The 15,663-nt window shown below is 42.8% G+C and overlaps 1 protein-coding gene and 1 long non-coding RNA gene across 4 annotated transcripts in view; one reads left to right on the forward strand and one right to left on the reverse strand.

The window, feature by feature from the left end:
• Positions 1–15,663, forward strand: part of PLB1 (phospholipase B1) — a 158,223-nt gene that overhangs the window by 43,912 nt on the left and 98,648 nt on the right. For all 3 annotated transcript variants that reach the window (XM_053306297.1, XM_053306290.1, XM_053306307.1), the window contains 5 exons: positions 822–922; positions 7,428–7,509; positions 10,706–10,810; positions 12,081–12,176; positions 15,068–15,139. In XM_053306297.1, coding sequence (XP_053162272.1) covers positions 822–922; positions 7,428–7,509; positions 10,706–10,810; positions 12,081–12,176; positions 15,068–15,139 — 456 coding nt within the window. The remainder of the gene's footprint in view (positions 1–821; positions 923–7,427; positions 7,510–10,705; positions 10,811–12,080; positions 12,177–15,067; positions 15,140–15,663) is intronic.
• Positions 1–15,663, reverse strand: part of LOC128349656 (uncharacterized) — a 64,419-nt gene that overhangs the window by 20,360 nt on the left and 28,396 nt on the right. The window contains exons 2-3 of the long non-coding RNA XR_008318906.1: positions 15,024–15,075; positions 12,053–12,161 (exon numbers count right to left, since the gene is read on the reverse strand). This is a non-coding gene — a long non-coding RNA (uncharacterized LOC128349656). The remainder of the gene's footprint in view (positions 1–12,052; positions 12,162–15,023; positions 15,076–15,663) is intronic.

The following is a 15,663-nucleotide window of genomic DNA, read 5'->3' on the forward strand; positions in this document are numbered from 1 at the left end:
CACTACTGCTCTTGCTGTGGGTAGTAGCATTGAAGGAGGGATTTCTACTGCTTCCCACTGCCAGCTGGGAAGCCTCCCTAGTGGGTCCTGGCAAACGTACCTGGGCATTGGTGGTTAGCCGTGGCAGCAGCAGATATTCCTCCTCCTGTGGTGGTACCATTTTAGGTTACCCATACCCCACCTCTCCAACACTGCATGGGAAATCTAAAATGGTTCCACCACTGAAGGAATATCTGCTACTGCTCCCCATTGCCCAGTAAGCTTGCCAGATCCCATTGATGTAGTTGACTGGGTAATGGTGGGGAGCACTAGCCGATGCCTTTCCTAAAGACTGGGTCTTTAAGGGCTTTGGGAGTCAACTGGGTGGGTCTGGGCCCTCAGGCCTCTGTTCTACCTGGCTTCCCTCTGATGCCACCCTTTGTTACAATTTAAGATTCCTTTGAATGAAGTCAGATGCTTCATTCATTCATTCATTCATCCATTCATTCGATTTCTATACCGCCCTTCCAAAAATGGCTCAGGGAGGTTTACATGGAGAAATAACAAACAAACAAAAAATAAATAAATAAGCATTCCCTCTAAAAGGAAATTCCAGATGCTGTTGACTACAACTCCCAGCATCCCCACCTGCGATGGCCTTTGGACAGGAATTATGGGAGTTGTAGTCAACAATATCTAGAATTCCCTGCTAGAGGGAACACTGTTTCAGTAGTAATTTTAGCTATACAACAGGTAATGTGCAGATTGGATCAGAGGAGATGTTTCTGAAGATGTTGTGAAGCTAGTACTGCCTGCTTCATTTTACATTTACCTCTTGTCAGGTCCCTCGAACCTTTGTGAACCTGGTGACAATCCTTCACATAACAACTCTGAGGAAATTATACCTGGAGAAAAGCGTTTACTGCCCGAGACTGATCATGAGGTTTGAAATTAATTTACATTTCAGCACTTCTGTCAACTCAGGAAAACACAGTTTTTCTGTGTAACTGTGTGTATACAGACTTGGAACATACATCTGCACACTGGCAGTCACGTACACACACTATTATGTCAAACAAATGTTAGAAATGCCAGTCTTGCATTTTGTGGCTTTACTGTTTTAAGGGTGTATCAGGAAATAAATGGCACCCAAAACACAGAGTGAAATAGTCTGTTGGAGAAAAACTGGGAGACTTCTAGAATTCTTTTTTAAAAAATGTCTAGAGTGGCAAGATGAGATGCCATCTTCGAAATAACTTACATACATCTGCACATCGGCAGTCACACACACACTCTTACTGAATACTTCAGATTTTGTTTGCACTGAGTTTAATGTGAATGAATGGGTTTCCTTAAAAACAGTCAACTGCAAGGGACTGGTTCACTCAAAAATCCATGGAGTGAGGAAGCAGCATCCCATCCTCCCAAGTGTATATGCCTTGCTTATGGGTCCAACTTAGGCCCATGTGCCCTGGGTGCAACTTAGGCCCATGTGATACAGTGATACAATGATACAATGTAGGAATAGAATCGAAGGGGTGGCTCATACCACTCATAACTCGTCCTGATGAGCAAGTGGGGTGCCAAAGCAACCAGAGCAAGCTGCCTCTGGTTCCCCGCAGCTCTGTTGTACCTCTCTCTCCCATCCCGCTCACCTGGCGCTAACAAGAGCTGCATTGCCTGCAGGTTGGCCATTCATCATATCAATGATTAACCAACCTGCACAGCACTCCCTGACGAATGGCGAGCTTGTAGGCATTAAAGCTCTCATTAACACCAGAGCAGAGCAGGATGGGAGAGAGAAGACCACTGGGGCTGCCAGGAACCAGAGGCAGCTGCACTTCATTCGGAGCCCGTCTGGCTCATTAGGACAAGCCACTACAGGCTCAGACATAACACCAAACCATGTTGGTAGAATATGCATGAGCAGGCAAGGAGCTTCAGGCTCCTCTCCCTTCTTCCTCCCATCTCTCCTCACATATGCAATTCCCTGCCTCCATTCCTGATTTGAAGCCAAATATAATTTGCTGTTCTGAATGGACCGGTTAAATTATAGTTTGCAGTTGCCCTGCAACTCAGGATCAGAAAACATAGTTTGATCCTGATTTCTGCTTCTGAATTTCAAGAGAGGCTCAAACCATAGTTGTCCAGTTCAGATGAACCAGGAAAGGAGGCAGGAATTTACTTGCCACATGAAAAAGGAGAGGGAAACAGAGAGTATGGGAGTCCAAGACTCCTTCTCCGCTTGTTCAGCTCAGGCAAAATTATTACACCAAATGGTTTGGTGTTATGTCTGAACTAACTCAAAGAGAATAGATTTCATCATCTTGACTTCCAGCTTCCAGCAGAATAAACAGTGCCCATTGGGTCACGTCCTGGATTATAGTTCATAATGAATAACAGCCGGTGCAAAAGGAAATTAGTTAATGCTAAAGACAATTCTGGGGTACAGGTTGTCTGAGAACCATGTTCCATTTTATTGCCTCATACATTTAAATGCATTTCATTGGCAGAGATGCTATTTCATATATGCGGAGCATATATAAATCACAATGTACTTGGCTTGAATCCAGAATGATTACTCTTCTTGCCTTTCTAACCTCTAAATTCTTTCCTGCACACAATGAATCAGGGCATTTGGGAAGGATGGAAAAGGTCACAGGTATCTTGAGATAATCATTTTTCCAAGGGATCAGAGAAACTCATCTCTAATCTCTTAGGCTCTTGTCCCAGCCCTTGTCTAGTTATTAAAATCTTGTGATAAGCCTGTACTTGCAGCCAATGACATTTGTTAAAGAGAAGTTGCAAGGGAAACGGAGAAAGACAGTACATCAGTGGCAATCATACTTTGGAAACGGCAGAAATGCTCTCCATTCATCAAACGGGACTGTCATTCTAGGAACGAGGTTGTGGAAGTGACTGGAGAGGAAGTGACTTGTGGAAGTTGTGGGGATGATCAATGTGTAATGAGCGAACAGCAGCAGAGACAAATGAGTGGCTAATCTTCAGATCACAGCACATAAGCCCTTTTCACACACTTGAAAACCATGTTGGCTGAAGTTGTGGAGCGGAAGCAAGATCATGCCCACTGTTTCTGTAACTGTTCCCAACTTACACACATTCAACAGCACTGTGTGCAGTGTCTGTTAAGTGAAACATGCACACACAGAGCCAATGAGCACATGGAGAATAGAAGTGAAGGCAGTGGTGTAATCCTGCACACTATCAGCCTACACAGTTTCCAATGGTGTGAAAAGAGTTATAGCTGTTCAGTAATTTGTGAATTGGAAAGAGGTCCAGCAACAGGTATTGGAATGGAGGTTCTGGGGCTTACACTTCTCTGAAAACCAGGCCTTAGGAACATAGGAAACTGCCATATACTGAGTCAGACCATTGGTCTATCTAGCTCTGTATTGTCTCCACAGACTGGCAGCAGCTTCTCCAAGGTTGCAGGCAGGAATCTCTCTCAGCCCTATCTTGGAGAAGCCAGGGAGGGAACTTGAAACCTTCTGCTCTTCCCAGAGCGGCTCCATCCCCTGAGGGGAATATCTTCCAGTGCTCACACATCAAGTCTCCCATTCATATGCAACCAGGGCAGACCCTGCTTAGCTATGGGGACAAGTCATGCTTGCTACCACAAGACCAGCTCTCCTTCTGACCAGAAGTCCTGTCTCCCAGTCCCAGATATGTAGGGATGGACCATGGTTACTTGCATGACTCTGTTTATTTATTGGTTTCACCTGTTCCAGAACTCAGCTCTCACAATGAAAAAGAGTTATGGGGCCATCCCCTGGGGAGCATCAAACAAGGAATCAAATTCTACTGTTATAGGCATATGTGGAAGCTGGGTATATTTTATCTTTTATTTTATTTTATTTTATTTTATTTGTACACTGCCCCAAAATTCCATCTCTGGGCAGTTTACAGCAACATCAAACACATTAAAAACAGAAATTAAAACCTTAAAACAATTAAAAACCACATCTCCTGATGATGTTGACATGGAGAAATAGACTTGGGTGTCATCAGCATACCATGCAGTGTTCCATGGGTGTTCTGCACACTACAGATGCTGCTGTGTCTTCCAAACACAAGTTGTGCCATTGGGCATTTGCACAAACACTAAAATTGCTCAGTGGAGTTGTGCCAATGTAAGGCCATTATTTCCAATGACCATGTAATCATGCAACTCCCATGCACGATTTCGGCATTTGCACAAATACAATAGAGTGCAACTTGCATTTTGAAGATGCAAGCAACGTCCACTGTGCAAGACACCTGTAGAATGCTGTGTGGTATGTGAGCTGGTGAAAGGGAGGAGGATGGAGAAGTACCCTGGATGGCAGGGAAAGGCAGCTTGATTGCAAGCTTGCCCACTGAAGGTAGATTTATAATTATATGTCCCGCCTGATAATTTAATTTGCTATGGAAGGTAGCATGCAAATAATCCCACAATGAAATAGCTGCAGATGGGAGGAGCTCTAATACATTTACTCCTGGTGCAGATTAAAAAAAAAAAATAGAGCTGGTACAGATACAGTTGTAGTTTGAAGACTACCACTTCAGGCCTCTAGACATTTCTTATCCCTGATGCAAGTTAACCTGCAATTATCCATGATTTGATTCTGGATGAAGGGGCCGATCTGGTATATATTACGGAGACTTGGTTGGGGGAGGCTGGTGGCCCAGTCTGGTCCCGGCTTCTTCCTCCAGGGTACTCTTTTGAGGAGCAGGGGAAGGGAAGTGGGTGGGGAGATGGAGTGGCTGTGATCTACAAGCACAATATCTCACTTGCCAGGATCCCTGTCGAAGTGTCTGACCATACTGAATGTGTTTACCTAAGTTTGGGGACCAGGGATAGACTGAGACTTCTGTTGATGTACTGATCACCCCGCTGTCCAACGGAGTCCCTAACTGAGCTGATGGACTTGGTCTCGGGTTTGGCATTGGAGTCTCCCAGGCTTGTGGTGCTGCGGGACTTCAGTGTTCAGGGTGGCTCAGGAGTTCATAGCAGCCATGACAACTACGGGCCTGTCCCGGGTGATCTCGGGACCAATGCATATTGGTGGTCACGCGCTTGATCTGGTCTTTCACTCTGGTGGTGTTCCGTGGGTGGGGACTCATGTGATTTCCCCTTTGTCATGGACGGGCCACCATCTGGTTAAGGTTTGACTCATGGCCACACCCCACCTCTACAGGGGCAGTGGGCCCATCAGAATGGTGCACCCAAAAAGGTTACTGGATCCAGTAGGATTCCAAGAAGCCTTGGAGGCACTTAGTGTTGGCTCTGCTAATGACCCTGTCGACACTCTGGTGGAGAACTGGAATAATCAACTCACCAGGGCAGTGGACACGATCGCTCCAAAGTGTCCTCTCTGACCACTTCAAAACTGGCCCCTTGGTATATGGAAGAACTAGGGGGGCTGAAGTGGCAAGGTAGACGATGTCCGGTGGAGTTGTTCAGGGTCATGAAGGGGCTAATGTGTGTCCCTTCTCCCTTGAATCAGTACTTAGAACCAACAATTACTCACTGTGATGTTTTTAATGAGTTCTTTGTGGACAAAATATCTCATATTCAGGCCAACTTGGATTCAAATTCCACAATTACTACAGAGTCTAATGCCGAGGTGTCCAGCAGCTCCTCTTATGAGATGACCCTGGATCAGTTCATGACTCCTGAGGATGTGGACAAGTTACTTAGAATGGTGTGGTCTACCACTTGCCGTCTGGATCCTTGTCCAACATGGCTTATACTATCTGTCAGGGAGGCTGCTGTAGAAGGCCTGGTAGAGATTATAAATGCTTCTTTGAGGGAGGGCAGGATGCCTCTGTGTCTTAAGGAGACAATCGTTAGACCGCTTACGAAGAAGCCTGCCTTGGATCCCTCAGAGTTAAATAATTACAGGCCTGTCTCCTGCCTTCCATGGTTGGGCAAGGTGATTGAGAAGGTGGTGGCCTCCCAGCTCCAGGCGGTGTTGGAGGAAACTGATTATCTAGACCCATTTCAAACTGGCTTTCAGGAGGGCTATGGGGTGGAGACTGCCTTGGTTAGCCTGATGGATGATCTCCAATTGGGAATTGACAGAGGGAGTGTGACTCTGCTGGTCCTTTTGGATCTATCAGCAGCTTTTGATACTATTAACCATAGTATCCTTCTGGAATGTCTGAGGGGATTGTGGGTGGGAGGCACTGCTTTGCAGTGGTTCCACTCCTACCTCACTGACAGATTCCAGATGGTGTGTTTTGGAATCTGAACTTTCGTATGGTGTCCCTCAGGGCTCCGTATTGTCTCCAATGTTGTTTAACATCTACATGAAACCTCTGGGAGAGATCATCCGGAGATTTGGTGCAGAGTGTTATCAATATGCTGATGACACCCAAATCTATTTCTCCATGTCAACATCATCAGGAGAAGGCATAACGTCCCTAAATGCCTGTCTGGAGGCAGTAATGGGCTGGATGAGGGATAACAAGCTGAAGCTGAATCCAGATAAGACGGAGGTACTTATTGTTCAGGGTTGGAACTCAGGAGATGATTTTGATCTGCCAGTTCTGGATGGGGTCACGCTCCCCCAGAAGGAACAGGTGTGCAGTCTGTGGGTGCTTCTGGATCCAAACCTCTTCCTGGTGTCCCAGGTTGAGGTGATGGCCAGAGGTGCTTTTTATCAGCTTCGGCTGATATGCCAGCTGCTTCCGTTTCTTGAGATGAATGACCTCAAAACTGTGGTACATCTGCTGGTAACCTCTAGGCTGGATTACTGCAATGCACTCTATGTGGGGCTGCCTTTGTACCTAGTCTGGAAACTGCAGTTGGTTCAGAACGCAGCAGCCAGGTTGGTCTCTGGATCATCTAGGAGAGACCATATAACTTCTGTGTTGAAGGAATTGCACTAGCTGCCGATACATTTCCATGCAAAATACAAGGTGCTGGTCATTACTTATAAAGCCCTAAGCAGTTTAGGCCCTGGGTATTTAAGATAACTTCTTCACCATGAGCCTCACCACCTGCTAAAATAATCTGGAGAAGTTCACCTGCGGTTGCTGCCAACTCAACTGGTGGCTACTCAGGAACGGGCCTTCTCCATTGCAGTCCCTGGACTTTGGAATGAGCTCCCTGTTGAAATAAAGCCTCCCCATCTCTGGCAACTTTTAAAAAGGCAATGAAGACACATTTATTCACCCAGGCTTTTAATTAGATTTATAGTTTTAAATAATTTTAATACTGAGTTTTAAATGTTTTTAATATTTTAAATGATTTTAATTGTTAATTGATTTAATGTTTTAAATGATTTTAATTATAAACCACCCAGAGACACAAGTTTGGGGCGGTATAGAAATATTTTAAATAAATAAATATAAATAAATAAATAAATAAATAAATAAATAAATAAAGGGAGAGAAATGAGTAGCCAAGTTGAAGAACCATGTCTAATTCTTTTCTTGTCAAGGAATTTGTGCCCTTGTGTCTTGATCCCTGAAGATAACTCCACGGAAATTGAGTTGCTGGACTCCTTTAACAGAAGGTATCAGGTAAGGAAGACAGATTTGAGATGTAGTAGAAATGATCTAGTGGCCTTCTTTATATGCCATAAAGACCACTTTATACAACTGGCGCTCCCACTTGATCATTACAAGCCATCTGCAAATGGTCTTGTAGTTTTCGTTCAGCTTATTGTATGAAATTGCTGCCATAGGTCAGCTGTCATGAGTAAAGCCTTCTTATCTCATGGACGCAGCATTTACCAATGAAGGGCAAGCTGACTGATGAAAAACCTAGCTTTGGGCAACCACCATGTGAAAGAGTCACCTGAATTCGTCCTTCATAATGGATGCAGTAGACCATCTGTGCTCTTGGGGACAATTCTGTTCTTCAGACATCATTACAACAGACAGCATATACAGTATTTTGCCTCACAAACTGAACAGTGCTTAAATCATGGATGGAAAGACAGGAGGATCCTTAATGAAATTCACGAATTCCATCCCCTGCCTCCCCCTGCCTCCAGTTTTATCCAAATTGTGAGTGTGCGTGTGCGTGTGCACGCACGCACACACACACATACCTGTGCAACCTTCTAGATACAGTTGCTCATGGGTGATCACAGTTAGCACCCAGAGTCCTCCCTTTTTCCCCCTGGTGGTAATGCCATGAATGACCAGATAAAACTGCTGTGGAGGAGGTCAGATCTAGCCTGCAGGCACCACTTGGCCATCCCTGTAATAAATGATGCTACTGGAACTTATGAAATAGTTATTCTGCGAATCAGTATTTTAGTTTATCCAAGATATCACTAGTATCTTATATATATGGAATTCTATAGAAAATCCAGTTATGGGAGAGGGATGGCTGACAGGTGACCTTCACAAAGTTATGTGAAGTAGAAGTTCCTGAGTTCTTAATTATTTATCCATTTGTCATGCAGTGACATTTTCAGAATAAATTTATATCTGAATTTTATGTCTCATTCTTTAAAAAAAAAAAGAGCAAGTAGAAACAGAATGAGGCACATTATGCAAAAGAATATTTTCATGGGCAATTTTAATATTTTAAAAATGACAAAAATATATTTCCTCTCCTCCTGCTCAAATCCACATTTGATTTTAATACTTCCCTGAAGTGTTAGGAATCCATACATCATGGTCTGTTATAGAGGCATGATAATGTCTCTGAATTTAAGATGAAGAAAAATTGACTGTTTGCCCATTCCTTTTGGGTTCAGGTTTGTCACATTCTAGCAGCTATAAAATCTACACTTCTTATTTTGAAATCTCAGACCCATCAACTACACAAGAAACACTATACTCTCCCAAAATCTTATCAAAATTGGTCAAAAAATGCCACCTATAATATAATATAATATAATATAATATAATATAATATAATATAATGAGAGAATTTTAATTTTTTTCCTGTGTAAGAAAAAACCTTGCAGAGAAAATATAGATCAAGTAGACACTATGAAACATGTTTAGCTGTACTAAAATGATCTTGGCTATTTTTCTATCCCCTGGAAGACTATAAGACAAAATCTGTATTTGTTGGTATAATGTGAAAAAGAATTACAGCATACAGAAGTTTTTCTGCTCAATACTGGTAGAAAAGACAAATATACTTAAAAAGACAGAGGAGCTGTTTTGTGTTTGATAATTATCAGGTGACCTGGTTAGAAGCAAATAAGGATTAAGCAAAGGATTCCTGCAGGACATCGTCTTTGGGATTTAAAATGTGGTTCAGTGGGACAGTGAATAATGACAGTATGTGAGAAGGGTAGCAGTCCTAGAGGAAAAAACCTACTGTTGTTTCAAAGATGCAGTTAAGAAGAAAGTTCCTCTTTCCTGAGAATGTGGAGTAAATGAAAGACCTCTGATAAGTGAGAGCTAGTATAGTGTCATTTGTTAGGTGTCAATAGCAGAAGGTGGTATGTACATTTTAAAATTAGAAATAACAAATAATAGCAGCAAAGAGAATGATCTATAAACCTGAGGACCAACATTATATATTACTCAGGGGATCTGTGATTGGATTTATCAAACTTGTTCCTTTTCCTTGTTGCTGAAATGCAGCCACAAGAGATGGCCAGCTTTTTCAAAGCACTGGGGTGTGTGTCCTGTGTCTGTATTGGTATTACTTTCTCTCCCCTGCAATGTTTTCCTGATCAAAACCATCCTCCTAGCTACTTCTTGCCTTGTTGGGGGGAAACTATAAAGACCTGTATTTATCCTGCTGTGAGGGCAAACCAAAGCTGGGAACAATTTTGATCAGAAAAGCAGTGCAGAAAAAGTTAAACACTCCCCTTATCCCCCACTCCCCCCAAATGGCAGCCCCTCAATTGTGTTCCATTTAAAATAAAAATTCAGGAAAGCTAATAATAGACTTAGGTGGTGGTGGCCATTTTGGAGGCCGCCAAACATGTGCCCTGGCCCCCAGACCATGCAAATGGCCAGGGCACATGTTTTGTAGGCATAGCAGCCTACAGAATGGCCGTCACCATTGAAGGAAGGGCTGGAATGCCCCCAAAATGGACCAAAATGGCCCTTTAAAGAGTGAGGGGAGGCTGGCGGGGGAAGGGGGAAATGGCAGACACCCCCCCCGGGGCAGCACCCCCAGACCTGGCGGTAAGTTCTAAATAGTAAGAATAATTTTATTTTTAACCTTAGAACCTCTGTACTGGTTCCAACCGGCCCCAGGAGGGTTCAGCTTGAGGTAGAGCCGAACTGGTCTGGTCTGGCTCAAGTGTGAGCCCTCCAGAGCCTGGTTCGATGGTGAACTGGCTCAACTTCAAACTGGTTCGCACATCCCTACTGCTGGCAGTCAGTGAAAACAATACTGAGCTAGATGGACCAGTGGTCTGACTCAGGAAGTATAAGGCAGCTTTCTATTTTCCTATATTCCCTTGTTCCTTCCTGTTGCTTTCAGTCCAAGAAGAAGTCAGGCACTGCTTCAGGAAGGCAACTGAGCACGTGAATTGTGCTGAAAAAGGGTCGGAAGAAGAATCTTTACAGGGGGCTATAGGAGCTGTCAGAAAGCTGCTTCAGTCACTCAAAGATTAATTGCTACAGTGAAGCTTATTTGTGGACTCCTATGTGAACTAGGGCAGTGTCTATCACACAAAACCATGTTCTAACTAGTACGTTTTCTTGGAATTGCCCCCCCCCCATTCTAGATTAGAGCTCTACGGTGATGCAACAAGGAAAGGAGCATTAACGGTTGTTTTTTCTTTGTTAGGAGGGAACTCATCGCTTAGTTGAGAGTGGAAGGTATGACACAAAGGAAGATTTCACAGTGGTTGTGCAGCCATTTTTGGAAGACACAAGTATGCCACTGACTCCGGTAAAGTACAAAATTGCAGATATTGAAATGTTCTAAATTTTTGCTCCCAAGTCATTGAAAAAAGATCTATTTTTCATTTGCTTTAAATACTCTGGTTTTTGTCAATGTTTCTAAAATTTTAAGTTAATTGTACCTAGGATTAAGATGTCAGAGCATATATTTGCAGATGACTGCAATTCATAGCGTAGCTATATAATTTTCATCTGTGTGCACTAGACGTTGCATTTCCTCTCAGTGGCTTGCATTAATCGCAAGCTTTTGAATTAATAGTTTCCACCCTCGCCGCCCGGTTTGGCCAGTGGTCCATCTTGATCAACATCTTGCTTCCACTCCTTATGGAAGAAGAATAGAGAACAACTGTGGATTATTCCATTCCTTTATATTCCCTCCAAGTGTGTGCCTCCTAGAGTGTAAAGGGCATCTTGGGATTTATAGTTACAAAAATATTAATTAGTTTATTATAACTTTGTAAAGATTGGAGGTGATTAATTGTATTATTTAGCATCAATATTATTTATTTATTCATTTTAAATCCATACCCAGGGGTTGGGGGGGGGAGGTATTTATATACAGTGTGTACATATTTGTACTGGATGTTCCTTTCTTTCCTTTGAATTGTGGTGACCTTTGGCTATAAGCAATCATGTTTGTTTACAAAACAGTCAAGAGCTATTGATTCCAGGTCTGGGACAACAGCTCTGTCTCGTCCTCTTTCTGTATCTGTGTTCTGGGCCAAATACAGGGCCAAATGAGTTGTGATCAGCACTTTCATGGTAAAAGAAGATGGTAAAAAGATGGTTTTAAAGAAAATAGTTTCATGAGGGGGATTGGATTGGGGCCATGATGTTGGGGGAGGCAAAATTTAACCTCCTTTCCCTCTGCCATTTTCCCATTTGAATTGCTAATGAGCAAAACCTATGAGCAAAAGCTTACAGATAAAAGGCAAGTGCCCCGGTATGTTTCCCCCCACAAGAAAATAGCATTTCTGAAGGGAGCCAGTTTAATACAAAAAACAGTGAAGTGGTAAGGGTTGGAAAGAACACACTTCCCTCAGCACTACAGACTCAGTCTGAAGTGGGCCCTTCCATAGTTGTATATACCCTTTTAAATACAGCAGGAGGTCTGATCACAGGCCTCCAGACACCACATCCAGTTTGGCTCTCAAGTTAAAATAATGAGAATCTCACTACAAGGGAATAATGCAGTATGTTCACACATCTTTAGTCTCTTTCGAGGTGGTACCATTGTCAAATGCTGTCTCTTTCTTTAGGAAGGGTTGCCTGATTCTTCATATTTTGCCCCAGACTGCTTCCACTTTCAGCAGAAGGCTCACTCACAAGCGGCTCGGGCTCTGTGGAATAACATGGTAAGAGGTTGCCATAGATAAGTCTCTCTCAATGCCATCCTTGAACTTCTTCCAATTTTAAAATGAATGTGTGTGGCACTAGCAAAAGAGTCCAATAATTTCTGCTTTTGGCTGCAGTTCTGTGGGGCTCTAGATCTGTTTGCAAACCAGGGTTAATTGGATCACGATTCCTGTAGCAGATTCACAAACTGTGCATACATGTGCATGTTGTTTTGTTGCATCATGCATATTTAAAAAATAACTTGGAGGCTGAGACAAGAGCTGTTGGGGGGAAACCAATGCAATGAACCCTGATGCAAGCCAAGAGCGAACTGTTAGATTGTGACTGCTTTATCTAGTATCAACATTTGGGCAACAAAGTTAAGAAAAGCTCTCTGGAAAATAGTAGGGATGTGCACAAATTGATTTTTTTCAATTCGGTTTGTGCCCAAATCGAATCACCCCTGATTTTTACCCCAGATTCGATTTGGATTTGATTCAATTCAGATTCATATTGATTTGGACCACTTATAAAGGCCCTAGGGGCACCAAATTTGGGTGGTGTGTAGGTCCCCATGGGTGCCACCTACCACCCATATTTCAACGTGCAACGTGCAGTGGGGCACATGGTTGATTTTTAATGATTTTCTTTTAGTTTATACTGATTTTGTATATTTCCACCATAGGAAATAATGGGGATTCGAATTCCTATCCTAACCCTAACATGGATCCCCAGCTTTGATTTTTTTTTTCTTCAAAAGAAGCTAAGCCCTTGTAGAAGTGGAGTTATGGAGCAAAATGTGCAGTCACTATCTTTCAAGTGTTTGGATTCTTTGGTGTATAATAACTTTTCCTCATAATGAATCCCTACGAGGATTCATTGTGCACCTTCATTTCTTCTGTTCACTTTGACTGTCATTTGACAGTACCAACTGTCAACTGCCATTTGTCAATTACACCCCTCCACACACACACACACACACACACACTCACACATGCACACTGGGGTACTCAGTTTATTTTTTTAGGAATTTTTGAAGTGTCTAGATTCTTTGGTATCTTCATTACATACCTTCATTTCTTCTGTTCATTTTGACCCCACTGCTTTGCAGGTGCAGGTGGGGAATTAGTGGCATCCCATGTGCCAACTACCCCTCAACCTGCAAGCCACTAGGTACTCAGTTTATATTTTAGGAATTTTTGAGGTGTTTAGACTCTTTGGTGTGTAATGAATCCTCATAGGGATTCATTATGAGGAAAGGTTATTAGACACCAAAGAGTCTAAATCAGGGTTTCTTAACCTTGGGCCCCCAGATGTTGATGGTCTACAACTTCCATCATTCCCAGCCATATCCATTGTGGCTGGGGATGATGGGAGTTGTAGTTCATCAACATCTGGGGGGCCTAAGGTTAAGAAACCCTGGTCTAAATAGTTAAACCCTGCTAACTGATCAAAGAGGCACCATTTTAATGTGGTGATTCTCTTTATTTAGCAGGAGGAGAATAACTGGCTCTATCCAGCCCAGGCACAGTACCTCCAGTGACTGTTGCTGTTGTCTATCTTATCTTTCTTTTTAGATTGTGAGCCTGTCGAGGACAGGGATCCATTTTATTTATTTATTTATTCATTCATTCATACATTCACTCATTTATTCATTCTCTATGTAAACCGCTTTGGAAACTTTTGTTGAAAAGCGGTATATAAATATTTGTTGTTGTTGTCTAAACACTAAAATGTCTAGAACATAAACAGAGTAGTACCCCATTCCCTTGCGGATGGGAGGGGATGTAATTGGCATATGGCAGTTGACAGTTGGCATTGTCCAAATACAGTCAAAATGAACAGAAGAAATGGTGTGTAATGAATCCTCATAGGGATTCATTGAGGAAAAGTTATTATACACCAAAGAATCCACAAACACTTTAAAGATAGTGACCACACATTTTGCTCCATAACTCCACTTCTACAAGGAAGTGGTAGAGCTTAGCCTTTTTTTAAAAAATGAAAGCTAGGAATCTGGGGAAAATAATAGGAGGAATCCAAATTTCTAATCGAATCAAATCTGACATGATTCAGTTTGGACCCAAATCTAGCCAATGGACCACAGAGGTGATTTTTTTCTGTCTCCAAATCACCCAAATCAGCTAGATTTGGGTACAAATCAATTTGTACCTGAATTGATTCACACATCCCTAGAAAATAGCCTAAGGAAGTAGTGTAGGGCAGGGGCAGACAACGCTTGGCACTCTGGCTGTTGATGAACTAGAACTCTCGTCATCCTCAGCCACAATCAGTTGTGTTTGGACATGACAGGAGCTGTAGTTCAACAACAGCTGGAATGCCAAAGGCCACTTATTCATGGCATAGGGTATAAAGGAATATCTGCAGTAATTTAAAGGCACTGGGAACACAAAATATACCTATTATTTCCAAGGAAATGCTAAGCTTACATCATTGCACTACTTGTTTTCCATAAGCCAAAGTGGAATAAAGGCATCTGTAATAATATTGGACTGCATCTTTTTCTCAGACAACGTATAGATATTGATATGGCGTGATGGAGCCCAATATTACTGCACTAAAAAATCTGAATTAAGTTGAAGTCGTACATATTTTCTTGCTTCCAAAATTCCTCTGCTGCAGGGGACAGTAATTTTTATGTGTCAGAAACTCTCATAGTCTGAGAATGGGACCTAGCCCTTAGAGATCTCAGAGATCATTTAAGACACAGAAGGGACCAGGCAACATTGGCCCTTGCGACTGATGGACAATATGAAGCTTCTGGATTGGCCATATTTTCAATTGTGCATTGGTTTCTTCCCTCTTCTGAAGGATATGCAGCTTTCAATGTATTATGGTATTATTACCTCTGCCTCTCAGTCTCTTTCTCTTCTTCCTTCTTTTGGTACAGCTGGAACCCTTTGGGGGGAAAACAAATGCACAGGAACTTGAAGCTGTGATAACCCTCAAATGCCCAAGTCAGGTAAAGTGAATCTCCGTAGGCATATATAGCACACTGTTATACAGATGCTCATCCAGGTTTGATAGGCATCTGTTATTTCCATGCCCTTCTCGCCCTGCCTATTGCAGAGACAAACTGTTATGTCACCAGCCTGATTCTGCTCTGGGGCCTATGAATTGCTGGGGCCTATGAAATCCCTCCCCTGCCTCCCCCTGCTGCCTGGCACCTAGGTTTCCAGGCAACACATACAGCAGTGGCCTAGTCCATACGGACTACGAAGCAGGATGCTGGTACAAAATGATGGGTTGGAGTTGGTGAAGGCATGTGCTGCAACTCAGTCTAGCTGTGGTGGAGAAAGAATATGTTCTCTTTTTTTCAGATCAAGGTGCCCCACCTCTATAGAGCAGCAGGGCTGCTCCTGCTCCCCGCAAACAGTGGTGCAGGGCCGGTTAGGGTTAGGATTAAGTTGCTGTTGCTAGGTACTTAAAAACTCCAGGGCCTGGGCCCACAGCCTTCCTTTTAATAATTAAATTCAATCATATCCA

Source organism: Hemicordylus capensis, chromosome 1 (genome assembly GCF_027244095.1).
Source record: "Hemicordylus capensis ecotype Gifberg chromosome 1, rHemCap1.1.pri, whole genome shotgun sequence".
Taxonomy (NCBI): Eukaryota; Metazoa; Chordata; class Lepidosauria; order Squamata; family Cordylidae; genus Hemicordylus; species Hemicordylus capensis.